At 40.7% G+C, this 13800-nt stretch overlaps 2 protein-coding genes across 2 annotated transcripts; both read right to left on the bottom strand.

The window, feature by feature from the left end:
• Positions 1 to 1236: 1236 nt before the first annotated feature.
• Positions 1237 to 2131, bottom strand: LOC145914206 (uncharacterized). Its single transcript, XM_083001997.1, has one exon. It carries the CDS (start codon positions 1988 to 1990, stop codon positions 1463 to 1465), a length of 528 nt encoding a protein of 175 aa, XP_082858123.1. The 5' UTR covers positions 1991 to 2131; the 3' UTR covers positions 1237 to 1462.
• Positions 2132 to 7684: 5553 nt separating this feature from the next.
• On the bottom strand, positions 7685 to 11442 carry LOC145913858 (uncharacterized). The gene is made up of 2 exons (XM_083001620.1): positions 11234 to 11442; positions 7685 to 10898 (listed from the first exon to the last, which is right to left on the bottom strand). The coding sequence occupies exons 1-2, from the start codon at positions 11440 to 11442 to the stop codon at positions 7685 to 7687; spliced, it is 3423 nt and encodes a 1140-aa protein (XP_082857746.1).
• Between the last annotated feature and the right edge of the window lie 2358 nt (positions 11443 to 13800).

Raw genomic sequence — 13800 nt, 5'->3', positions numbered from 1 at the left:
ATGCGCTTCTTTGATCGAATTGTCTTTTTTCATAAATCTTCTGTCTTTTTTCAAAAATCTTTTTTCCAACGCTTGCGGAAAGCTTTATGCTACACTTACTTTTCTCCTATGCTGCCTTAATGGATGCAACATGTCTCTCCTTTCATTTTCATGACATTTTCATCACAGAATTATTACCATGACTAAACGATGCGACAGATTTCTGCTTAAACTGTCGCTAAAACCAAACACGCGATGTTCAGCAAGTTTTATGCCAGACATTCATACTTGTATTACGCACGGTTGTAGCCAGAAGCGACCAAACGCACGCACGCGAGGCAACGGAAATTGTAGTTGTGACAAATAACATCCCCCAAATTCATAGACTCAATTACGTATTAGAACTTTGATCGAGGCAATACGATGTTAGTTTTACTTGTGGAACATACAACTGTTTTCTCGGGGGGTGATTAATTGATCACATTTGATAATCAAACCATTTCCTTGTTTGTATCCACGATAAAACCATAGTTTATAAAGTTTTATTCGCTGTAATAAAAACCGACGTAACTGCATCGTGCTGTGCAACATGATACCTTGTCGTAATCTTTCATGTTTTTATGTTTATTACCCAATCCTTTGTTAAATAACCAGGGAACAGGTTGGAAGTATGTGTTGCAGTGCCTTTTTAGTGACATGTGGCAAACATGTCTAAGCTGTGTTTAAATAAATTAATTTTTGTGAAAGAACGTTTGCAAGACAAAGTCAGGTTTAAAACACATTTGTCGGTTCGATCGAATCCGGAATATCCAATGTTCAATGTACTGGATACAGTATGTTCATACCAGTTGAATGTAAACAGGTGGGTACTAAAATACGCATCAAAATCAATCCTTTATCACATATGATGAAGACTTAATTCGAGAACGATTTTGCTTGAGGTTTTGCCACGTAAACGGTATTCCCCGAGCTTTTCGCCTGGTACCTACACAGAGTGTTCCGAGGAAAGGCAAGTAGTAATGGTGCTAATCGCTCCGTTTTCCCTAATGTGAGTTTCCGTACATGGACAACGAGGATATTGTGCATCAAAATGAGATTACAGATTAACGCGATCCATCATGAATAAAGAAACAGCCATTTGATTGGTCAGAATATGCTCCTATACACATGGTGTTTACCTTGTCCAATCGGCATCATGCGCTGATGTGTAAGTCACTGTTATGATGTTAAATTGTTTATTTCCTAAATGAGGCTTTAAGTCACTGTAACTAAGGAACAACTGAAAAATACATTGGTCGAAAGAAAACAGCACACACACCTGAACGAGAACTAAAAACTACACCAACAGAACACGTGCGCGACAGCACACAGCCAACCACCCAAGCAAGCGTAGAGCGCGCAAAGCCCAGGGCAACCCGCGCACCGCCACTGGCACATACCTATTAAGACAAGTCTTGTCTTAATTTTACAACATTCTCCCCAGCTACATACCGCTGCCATACCGCGGAGGTGGAACACCAAAATTGGCACGTGAAGAACGACGAAGAACAGGTTCTAGCGGAACATTAATCGTGCGGTCATTATGAATAATATCGTCATTCACAGCAGGTTCACAGTTGTCCTCAATGTTAAGCCCAACATTATCACCCGATTCGTCCACATTAGACGATAAGTCATGATTCGACTCATTAGCAGGTGGACAAGGCGATAAATCACGCACTGACACATTATCCTCTCGCCCGTCAGAAAAACGGATTCTTGCGTACGTGGGGTTAACATCTTTTAGTTCCACCCGTTCAACCAAATCATCGTTCTTATGAGAACGCACAAATTTTCGGAGAAAAGCGTAATTGGAATCTCGTAGCCAAGATGGCAGTGATTTCCCATTCGGTGAGCGATGGGAAAAGGCGAAAAATAACTCATGGGGCGTGGAATTGGTAGCGGTGCACAATAACGAACGAATTGACCGGAGTGCATTGGGCAATACTAATTCCCATTGAGTAACTGGCATGTTGTTGGAACGCAAACATAGACGAACTGCTTTCCATATAATGCCATTAAATCGTTCAACTTGCGAATTACCAAGCGGATGATAAGGGGTTGAATGGCTAGACGCAATGCCACGTTGGAGCAAATAATCTTTTAACTCAGAAGATATGAAGGATCTACCGCGGTCCGAATGAACGTAACTGGGCAAACCACACAGAGAAAATAATGTTTCGAAACATTTTACAACAGTGGTTGATAACATATTCGCACAAGGAAAAACAAATGGAAAACGCGAGTACTCATCTATTATCGTGATCACATACACATTTTTTGTTGATGATGGCAACGGGCCTTTAAAATCAACAGATATCCTTTCCCACGGGTGTGTTGCCTTAATTAATGTAGCGTCAGACGGTGAATAGAACTTAGGCTTTAGTTCTGCACAAACTTGACACGAAGTACAAACTCGCCTGACGTCACTCGTTGAGAAAGGCAAATTTTTAGACCGTACGAAATGCAATAAACGTGTTACACCAGGGTGGCATAATCCAGCATGTATATCCATAAGCGACGACGGAAAAACAGTAGAACAAGTTGCTCGTGTAAACGTGTCCGGGCCAATATTGTCTTTTCCAGGTCGGTATCGTATTTCATATGAATAAGAAGCAAGCTCCAATCTCCAGCATTGGATTTTGCTGTTCTTGATTTTGGATCGACGGCGATTGTCCATCATGAACGAAACTGAACGTTGATCTGTAATAATAACAAAGGGAGCTCGGGACAACAAATGACCCCACTTTCTCACAGCCTCTATTATAGAAGTTGCTTCCTTTTCGACTGCCGGGTAAAACCGTTCACTTCTTTGGAGAACACGAGACCAGAATGCAACCGGTCGTCCCCCTTGGTTAAGTGTGGCGGAGATAGCAACATCGGATGCGTCGCATTCAACTACGAAAGTCTGGTGCTCATCGATGGCTGTCAATGCCGCACGTTCGATATCCATTTTCAACTTTTCAAAATCTTGAACAGACGCACTATCCAGAGGAAAGGTCTTGACTTGTCTTAGCCGATGAACTTTATTTGCGAAGTCTTTAATCCACTTGGAATAATATGCAAACAATCCAAGTACACGCTGCAAGGATCGTTTGTTTGATGGTGGCATGAGAGAGCGGAGTGGCTCCAATCGATCAGCATCAGGCGCAATGGTACCATTTCCAACAGTGTATCCAAGAATGTTGATTTTGGTTACATTGGAAACAGTTTTAGCCTCATTTAGTGTGAAGTTACGCGATGCTATGGCACTCAAAAATGCTTTTACATTGCGATCATGTTCTTCCTTTGTAATCCCAGCCACAGTCACGTTATCCAGATAAGGATATGTATCTTTGAGATTGCAGTCTTGAACAAGATTGTCCATAACTCGTTGAAAAGCAGGGACACCATTAGTTACTCCAAACGGAATTCTGTTAAATTCCCATAACTTTCCATCACCTTCGAAAGCCGTATAGGGTTTGTCTTGCTCGCAAATTGGAACCTGATGATAGGCAGACTTGAGGTCAAACGTGGAAAACCAGAAGTATTTCGCAAGGTTGTTAACAATGTCATCAATCCGGGGTAACGGATATGCATCTAACTCAGTATATAAATTTATAGTCTGGGAATAGTCAATACACAATCTTTTTTTCCCAGAAACCTCATCCTTGACAACAAGAGGTTGCGCTCTCCACGGCGACACACTTGGGCTGATTATTCCGTCTTTGTATGTCTTAATTTTACAACAGTCACCAACAAATGACAATGTGGAAATCGCATTGACGTGAAAAATAAACGGCAGAAGATGACAGGAAATTGATTAATTGAGGAAACGTCAGACGAGGTCTAAACACGCAGACGGCCCAGTGTTCAACTGTATGTGGCTTAGACCGTTGAATTAGTCCGTACAACATTTGAAACAAGTTTCAAATCGGAAACATGTTGGAAAGGTGTGGCGGGAAACATAAGGCATCCATATAAACTCTTTCACGATATCTTTAACGTCATTTATTCCAACACGCGCAACGTAAACAACGGTAAAACGATTTTGATGGTGATATTTTAATAATGTATTTTGAGCAACAAGCTCTGTATTTGATTATCGATAGTTACGATAATTATCGAAGTGACATTCGTGCTTACGGCCGATGCTTGCGTAGGTATAATGTATAAGACATCAACTTTTCACTTAAAAGCCCGTAATTTGATCCAATCCGAATATGTAAGCTACACTGAATCGAAATATTGGCAGCAAGTCCTACAATTAAACTGTTCTTGGAATCAAGTATTTGTCGTTGGGATTTATACAAAAAAATTGTATTTAATGAAACAAACATTTGAGCAAAAATTTATTGATGACGTCAATAAATATATGAAAATGGTACGGATTGGGCCGAAATCCGGACATGTTTAGCGTCGACACATCGCTTTGCATCAGCATGACGAACACCACACACACAATCTGGATAAATTCTTATTTCCTTAATGAAACATTGCTTTCTTTGATTACTAACATTAACAGTAAATTGCTTCATATATAGCTTCATAATGAATATTGTTTTAATCTGGTGGAAGAAATAATATCGTTGCATAAGAAGTAAAGTGCTTAAGTTGTTTCTTGCCAAAACAATTGTCCGTATTATTCGAGAAGTTGAAGACTCCATGGAATGGAATGCTGTATTCACACATGTGGATTCTCGCCTTTGGTTTTTGTTTTTCCGTTTTCGTCCGACTGTTCCATACATCATAAAAATCCAGCATGCGGCCACCATTCCGTTAAAAACTGCTGCGTAGGCGTCAAATCGCTGCACTTCTTCGCACGAAAATGAAGCGTAAACAAAAACGCGACGAAAATTGTGGGAACCTTCCCCCTCTTCGTGCAGTTTATCCAAGTCCAGACGGCCGCTGCTGCAATAGCACGACCTAGAGCTTTGAGAATACGCAGTCTTGTGCGGTATCTTGTTCAATGCGTTGTGGAAGCTGGCAATGCCGTACGCTTCCACTAAAGTAACGCACTCCGGTTGCTCTGCAACATTGTTGCTTTGTTGCTCATGTGGCTCTGTTATAGAGCGCTCCACTCGCGCTTGGTGGGGCCGTTGTGCTGCTCGCAGCTTATAAGAGCGTTGTATGTGGAGTGCGCACATGATTGCCATAAGTAGAAATCCGACAGTGGAGCACAAGAACGCCTGCAACACATATTTATGTTGTTGGTTCTATGAAGTTTCGATGCAATGCAAAGCTTGATGTCAATCTTAAAGTTTCATGTGGATTTGTCCCGTTTCTTACCGTCTACTTTGCATTTGTACGGATGGGAAATGCAATTGCTCCATTGCTAAGCAGAAAGTTCGCGTTTATTACTTGGTAAATGTTACTTTTTGTTTCCTTTTTACAATTAAGTTTTCCCAAGCGACATTTTTAGTCGCAAAAACCAATAGCTGCATTATATGTCAAGCAGGAGAGACGGAATTGTCAAATCGCAAAAAGGAAAATGTTTCAAACAGAAACAACAAACACAGTTTTTTTTTTTTCATAATGATATTATTCATGCCTCATTTGTGATACAGCTAATCAAATATTTCTTATAGCACAGGCAATTTCCGCGTTTCGATCTTGCTCGGAATTTTTCGTATTGCATTTCCATTGTGCGTACACATGCGGAAATACAAGGATCAGACCAATTGGAACCCAGACAACCCAACGTACATAACACTGCTAGTTTTATTAAGGGCCTTATAAGTATCTGAAACTCTAGCGAAACCAGCGTACCCTTATTTGGTGGACCTATAGCACACCAAATGCACCTACTGCACATATGTCAGGAAATATTAAAATTGGAGCTGCATTTTATCTCCTATTCGTGTGACATTTGCCCCTACTACTTGTTTAACCAGCAATATATTTCTTAGTTTGTCTACTTACCGCCAAATATGATCCGTTACCTTTTCCTTCCGTATATCTGTGAACTTCCGTGCTCCTTTTCCTCCACATTGTCACCAGACAGGAAGTCTATTGCTGTATTCTATGACATCTGTGAAAAGAGTCTATGCTAAATTTCTTCAAAACATTAATTCGGCTGCAGGGTATTTCAACAACACAGAAGTTCTGTACTAGCAAAAATCCGTTTTTGTCCGCAAAAAAAATAATTTTGTATTGGATTTCAAAGTGATTTTTTCCCGTTTCTTGCAGCTTGCCAAGATTGCAAAACCTCGTTTGCGCGCTAGCTAGAAATTCGCCCGTGTCCACTTCAGCATGACCGTTGTCCATCTGGCGTGTTGCCAAGACCCATATTGACTTTAACCCACGTTCACGGTTATATCCACACACAATAATTTTGACACATAGACTGCTGATTGATAAAGAGTTCCCAGCCAACAAAACCGCTTGCTATTCGTTCACTGATGTTTCTAGAAGGTTTGTTTATCGTTTCCACTGAGCCACAACCAACCTTAGGTCGGTCGGGGTTTGACGCCCACTACTACCCTTGAACATATTAGGCCTAAAGCGTTGGTATATCTGTCATATCTACAGTGCTGGTGGCCATACCAATTGTAGGCTGGAATAAACGCATATTTAATTTACCCCGCCTAGTGATTATGCCCCGGTACTTTTAGAGAACGATGAACCGTTTGGGAGAACGATGAACCTGTCGGGCGAAATTTCTGGGAATACCATTAGGTTGACATGGCAAAATCTTCTCAAGCATAGAAGCCGTTCGTTTCTGCCAATCAACTCACCACAAAGCTGCGTTTGTCTATTCATTATTATTTGCGACACACGTGCTTTCAGAAAATATTTCCTACCATTGAGACCAAGTAAATTTTGCGCGTAGATTTATATTATTGATTTCAATTCCAAAAGAATAGGCAATATTTAAGAGACGAAACTGCGAATTTAGCAAGACATGCAACACACAGCAGGGAAAGACAGTTAAAACGCAACAGTACGATAATAAGATGTGGATGTTGAACTTTAAACCAGTGGTTCCCAACCGGGGAGGAATTCCTCCCTAGGGAGGAATTTCATGAGTTCAGGGGAGGAATTTTATAAAAACTTTAAGATTTTTTTACATTGAAAATGTTATCGCACTAAATATCTTTTTCAGATAGGTGCAAAATATTTAGCAAAGATTAAATTTTTAGTAATATGGGGAGGAATGAATAGTTCCACTATGGGCAAAGGGAGGAATGTAACAAAAAAGGTTGGGAACAAAAAAGAGCAAAACTTTGCTACACTTTGCACGAAACAAAAAAGAGCATCATGAAACTTCATCTGAATATCTACAATGCAATTACTATTTCCAGCACACTAATTCGTATTTACATACAGCAGGCGCGCACAACCTACTTTTTAATGCCGGCCGCATCACACGGACTTTATTTCACCAACGACCGTCAGTAATTCCAAACTGATAATTATGCATTTACATATCCCTAAAAGTGTAACTCCCCTAAAAATACATGTGAGCCAAGCATCCAGGCGAAACCTGTTTAGATTTTGACCACGCACGGCCAACAAAATATACTATAAAGGATGTGCATGACTGCATGAGTTAAAGCATCTCGGCCACATGAGGCCGTACGCCACAGGTTGTGCACCCCTGATGTACAGATACACATCAAAATTGGACGGAAGACATTTCGCCCAAATATACATACGCAAGTCAGAAAAAAATACAAGCGTTTTCCTATGCCTCATTAGGTTGATTTATCTCTTTCAACAAAACTTCGGAATTGTTTTGGGGTGGTGCCTTTTGTTTCGACGAAGCGCTACCGGAGGCAGCAAAGGTAGAAGATGTTTTTTTGCTCACAATCTGTTTGGATTGCGACAATTTATGTGTAATGAAATTGGAGTAGATAATAGGGTTTAAAGCACTGTTAATCGGCAACAGGATGCATGCGCTGGCCACGTAAGCCTCAGTGGGCATCTTGACTCCAGCCACACTCAAAAAAACCATGAGACAAACCGGAATCCAACAGCAGAAATCAGTAGCAATTAATCGGAAGATTCTCTTCTGCATCTTGGTGCTTGAGTCGGTAGTTTTGTGCTTTTTCATTCGGTTGCTCGCTTTGTAAATATAGATGTAGGCAAAAAAGATGAACAAAAACATCAGAAAGTTAATGGTGATGATAGCAGTTGAATATTCCCAGCCTCGTTCGTTTCTTGTCGCAAATAAGCGAGGCATACATACACTTGTTTTCCCGTAATATCCGAACTCGCCACGTATGGAGGTGGGAAACGCTTCGGAGACGACGTCCCTTGCTTCTAACCAAGTTGTAATGGTTGTGTTGGAAATGCGTCTGGCAAGTTGAATCATCTCTTCCACTTCGACTTCCTGTGAACCGAAGAAGTAATTGGGAAACCATATGGTGGTTTGAAAATATTCAAAATTCAACAATGGTAGAACGGCAGTAACCAAAGCTAAGCCCCAGGTCAGTGATGTTGTTAAAATTGCCACGGTTTTAAATTCGATCTGACGACCAAGTAATGGATTTTGAATCGTCAGAAATCTGAAGGTTGTCATTGCCGTCATGATAAAGGCTGATGCCTCGCAAGATATAATGGCAAGAGCACCTAAACTTGAACAAGCATAACTGGTCCTCCACATCTTGTCATGGATGCAGTACGAGCCTTTAAAAGAAACTCCCACAGACACGATACTTATGAGATAAACGCCCATAAGAAAATCAGCTACGGAGAGATTAAGAATAAACATGTTGGTGCATTTTGCGATTGAGGTTACTGCATTGGACTTGTACGATATTGCTGTGGCGAAAAAAATCGCGGCGTTGCCAATAATCGCAAGAATGCCCATAGTCCAGAAAAATGCTCTAAAAACTGGTGACGCGATCATTTCGTATCGATTGGAAAAAACTGTGACACATTCGTCGTTGCCATCTTGGCAGTTTGTAACCCCATCCTCCACAAGGCTTTGGTCGATGGAATACACGTTGCCGGAGAGGCATTTAAATCGTGTACTGTGGCAGAGCTGTTCGGCTTCGTCACTTCGATCATCGCAGTCAAAAATTCCATCGCAAACCAAACTAGAAGATATATTATGCTTTTGGTTCGCACATTCCATCCATCGTCCCCTGCAGAGGGCAGCGTCTTCATCAGAGCCGTCGTCGCAATCCATAAGACCATTGCAGACTTGCGACAGTGGGATATTGACGTCGATTGTGTTTCGAATGCAGTAAAACCTTGAAGTGTTGCAGTACTGTTCCCCTTGCAGTGCACACTCCGGACTAATAAGCACCCCATATATCTTTTCAACGATACCATCGCAAAATCGTACTTTGCTGGTCAACTTCAACCGTTGCCAGAGATTTGAAATATGTTGAGCACACGGGGTTTGACAAAAAGATGGTGGATTGGGACATCCAGTACATTCGTCCTCCAACAGTTTACATTCCGGGTTTCCGTCGCACTTTCGCACCATTTCGAAGCCATTCCAAGTTTGACACTGCATAAATTCGTTTGTTAATTGACTGCAACTGCAGTACTTTGTGTTTGAACCTAAACAGTCTACATTGGGGTTGCACAAAGCTTCCGTCATGTTCACGCAGCTTGCATTACAACGCATCTGTCCACTTGGACATGTGCCCTGCAACTCGTTGCAAATCGACACATTTTTGCAAAAACATTCGTCCGATAAATCATAACAGTCGACAATGCCGTCGCAAACCTGACTCGGGGCAATTATGTGACGCCGATCAAGGCACTGAAAACATCTGAATTCACCCCCAACGAAGCACAAGTCTGATTGGTCGGCACAATTTGGCACCGAATCGTAGAGGTTGGCTTGGGGCAAAGTACAAACTGATTTTCTGGTAGGCCCTGAGCAACGAAATCCAAATCTTGCACGTTGTTCGTCGCTGTCATCGTTGCAGGATGATCCGACGGCGCTGTTATCGTCGCAGAAGTATTTGTTATCGATAAAAGTACCGTCTTTGCATTGAAATAGTCCACTGCAGTGTTTGGTCATCCCGGTGGTATACCTGTTACCACTGACGCATACAACTTTATCAGGTGAGCATCTGTAGTCGTACAAGGGATAAAGACGAATATCATATCCAGTGACGTACTCCAATGAGTGAGATATGTCACAATCCTGTATAATTACTTCATTTCCACACCAAGCTGATGTCGTTTTACAAACATTATTGGTTTCAGTAAATTGAGTGCAGTTAAGCTCATCTGTCCAGTCGCCACAATCATTTACCCCGTTGCAAGTTTTTGTTTGATTCAGGCACCCTGTTAACGGGCATTTGTAGCTGTAGCAACCGCACTGAAATTGGTTACAAGTGCAGTTCATCTCATCTTCCATACCAGGACAATCTGGTGTTCCGTCGCATCTTCGTGCCATGCTGATGCATCCATTGCTCCTCCCGCAGCCACTTGGTTGTTTGTAGCAATTACAAGTGAACTGGTTTGGTTTGCAGGAGCAGTTTCTTTCATCACTCCAATCTCCGCAATGAGATTTGCCATCGCATCGATAAGAACCGGGTATGCAGCCTGTTGTTATCGTGGACGTGCAGTTGAGGGTGGTGTAGCAGTCACATGGGAATTCGGATTCTTTGCAGGTGCAGTTTCTTTCATCTGACCAGTCGTTACAGTCGTTAGATCCATCGCAGATCTTGGTATTGGACACACACCCGGTGCATTCTTTTTGACCCCAACAGGCACATTTGAATTCGTTCGTAGGGCATTGGGCTGCCGGTTCATCGCTCCAATCGCCGCAGTCGTTGTAGCCGTCGTTTACCCAGCTATCTGGAACACACGGTTCTGCACAAACGTCATTCACCGTGCCGTAACACGCACATTTGAATTCGTTGGCAGAACATGGATCCGGACAGTTTTTTTCATCACTCCAATCACTGCAGGCTTGCAAGTTGTCGCACCTGATAGCAATATAACGTTTGAATAATGCATATCGCAAAATTGATAAAATTAGTATTTTGGTTTTAGTATTGTCCACCCGCCGAAAACAAGCACATCGCATTAAAATTAACATTTTAACCTGATAGCAAAAATATAGGAATCTCCCGACAGTCTTTTAGGTAACAAATACAAAAAAGACTGGGTATCAGATTTTTTATAGTTATATAGGAAAAAGTTATTTGAGTTTCTGTTGTTTTATATATATATATATATATCGCCTACAATTCGGCATCGTCACTATCACTAAAAAAAACAACGCAATTTAAAAAAAATCCCTGTTTATTCTTTGAAATACCTTTGAGACTTGGAGTAATATTTTGGGTATCCCCTATCACATTCATCTGTGCTGTTCGCGCAATCACAATACATAGCATCTGGCTGTTTAGCAGGAAGCTCATCACTCTGGTCACCACACTGGTTGAAGCCATCAAATCTCCATGTCTTTGGAACACATCCTGATCCCCAAGTGCAGTTGCTGTCATTTCGACATGTGCAGGAGAACATAGTGTCAGGACACTTGCATTGGATGCTGTCGAATGGTCCTTGGCACGCGCCTACATAACATAAACCCCTTCAAACCTCAAACGAAAATCTTGTGGTAAAACAGCACCGAAATGGCAAACCTAATTGATGCAAACACACTTTTAACAGATAAAAAAGATGTTCGACGTGGATAAAGAACTGTGCTTTAGTGTAAACCGGTCTTGGCATACGTCGGTTTCCTTCTTCTTAATTTCTGGTTTTTAGTGACGCTAACTACGTTCGCTATTCGTACCAATTTTGCACGATTGAGACAATCATCGTCGCAGTATAAACTGTATAGTAACATGTATTTTACATGGAAACGAATTTATAAGCATTCGTGGCATTCGTGCGAACCCCTGATTCTTATTGGCAAACCAGTTATTAATCATAGCCATGATAGTTATGGTTTAATGTTTTTTTTTTGATGGAACACTTTCGTAACGTTTTTGATATCACCACTGGTTATAAAGTGAAATTGATAACCTTTAAAGTTAGTTTCCTACTCACGTTTTGTTGTGTTTGCTGATATCATATCTTGGGCAATTGCCGTTCTCCAAACCACCATAACCCAGACGATCTTTAAACCAACTCTAGAGATCATTTCCTGCAAAAAAATATCAACGCTTTTGCTTCACTGATGTCGGGCTTACAGTTTTTCAGGGCATTTCTGTGTGTGTCACATCAAAACTACAACAAAAATTCCAATTTTCCTCTCTTTTTGATATCGGCGTTATGATTTTAACAAACATAATTGACACGAGCAAAACTTTAAAAAAATTTTTTTCAAACACAACATTTTCTTCCGTATTTGCAAATATAAAATCGTTCTCGAACTTTTTACACGCATTCCTGCGTTGAGAAAAAAATTAGTGTATATTTTCTCTACATTGCTTCATACCTCTTCCGGATAACCTGTGGTGTTTCTGATTCTTGATTTTTAATGGCTTGATTGCTTTCGTTTTTATGGAAATGAGAAATTCCACCTGTTTGTACAAAAAATCCATAATCAAAAACTTACCGGAATATTTTAACAGATATTTTACCAGATGGGTGCAAATAACAAACATGACCTTCATTTACATTTAACAACACTAGGTTATTCAGAATCACGGTAGAGGTTATAACATTAGGTCCCAGAATATGAAAAACTTCTAAAGGCCCTACAAATACAAGCGACACATTTTGTGCAGTCATAAATAAACCTTACGCACCTCAGTAGGAAGAACAAGAGACCGGAATCCCCAGGTAGCTGAGCGAGGTGTTTCCCTGCGTCTATTCGGGTGTATGGACTCGTTTCAGTACGCTGCAATGTCACCTTACTTAAATACTAGCAACGTATATATGCCCCTAAATATTACAAATGTCGGGCATAAACTTGAATACGATGCAATAGTTGCTACAAAGTTAAACAGTTGATGGCCTTGTCAGAAGAGGTCATCGTGATTCAATTTCGTAACATACCGCTATATATCATGTTGTACTGAAAATAATGCATATTTTTCCAACTTCGTGTAACGTTTGGCGGGCTCTAAACCGCACAGGTAAAAAAATTGACAAAATCAACGTTTTACATTAAGGCCTAACTGCATGCGAGAAACGACAGGACAAATATCTCAACTCGCATCAACACATGCAACAGAGCCAATATAATTTTGGCACAAAGTGTGTAACCCAAACAAAACGTTAAAAAAACATACATTAACAGACTATAGGCATTGTAATTTGTCACTGGATGGTAGGAGAAATGTCGGTTCTAAAATAATCTTGTAACCTATGCCAGATGAACAGTTCTTTAAAATTAGTACAAACCAAGACACAACTAACACAGAAATCAGGATTTATGTGAACTGAGCAGCATCACAACCAAAGACTGATCTCAATATTGCCATTTCTCTGCTATAAAAGTCTTTACAAGTGACATTTTTTTGCATTTATGCAAGGCTGTGGTAATTATGACAGGTAGAAATGAGTGGTAGGATGTAGCAGCTTCACAAGCGGGAAATTAATGTCTAAAATACTCACGTAACTTTGTCACTTTTAACTACATTTTTGATGTTCTTCGCCTTCTGAACATTAAAAATTTTATACCAAGACGATCGTTTTTTTTATGCCTTGAAAATTTCACACACACGAAAAACAGGCGCTATGAGAGTGCGATTACATTTTATTGCTCTACAAGGAAGTAGGCAATAATTAATATTTGTGCAACGAAACAAAACTAAACGATACGGCGTTCGCACAATGCGTTGACCATACCTCAAACCTTCAAACCGTCAAGCTGCAGCGCCAACTTTAAGATCCAGGAAGCTACTTGTCAAACTAGGAAAGTTTTCAGTG

Source organism: Ascidia mentula, chromosome 9 (genome assembly GCF_947561715.1).
Source record: "Ascidia mentula chromosome 9, kaAscMent1.1, whole genome shotgun sequence".
NCBI classification, from domain to species: domain Eukaryota; kingdom Metazoa; phylum Chordata; class Ascidiacea; order Phlebobranchia; family Ascidiidae; genus Ascidia; species Ascidia mentula.
Note: the sequence above shows the minus strand (reverse complement) of the source record. Positions and strands in the feature narration are given on the sequence as shown.

Excerpts from the sequence above, each read along its gene's own strand:
- LOC145914206 (XM_083001997.1), bottom strand. The coding sequence starts at position 1,990 with ATGCCAGTTACTCAATGGGAATTAGTATTGCCCAATGCACTCCGGTCA.
- LOC145913858 (XM_083001620.1), bottom strand. The coding sequence starts at position 11,442 with ATGTTCTCCTGCACATGTCGAAATGACAGCAACTGCACTTGGGGATCA. Across the intron at positions 10,899-11,233 it reads TATTACTCCAAGTCTCAAAG|GTGCGACAACTTGCAAGCCT; the intron begins GTATTTCAAAGA and ends TATTGCTATCAG.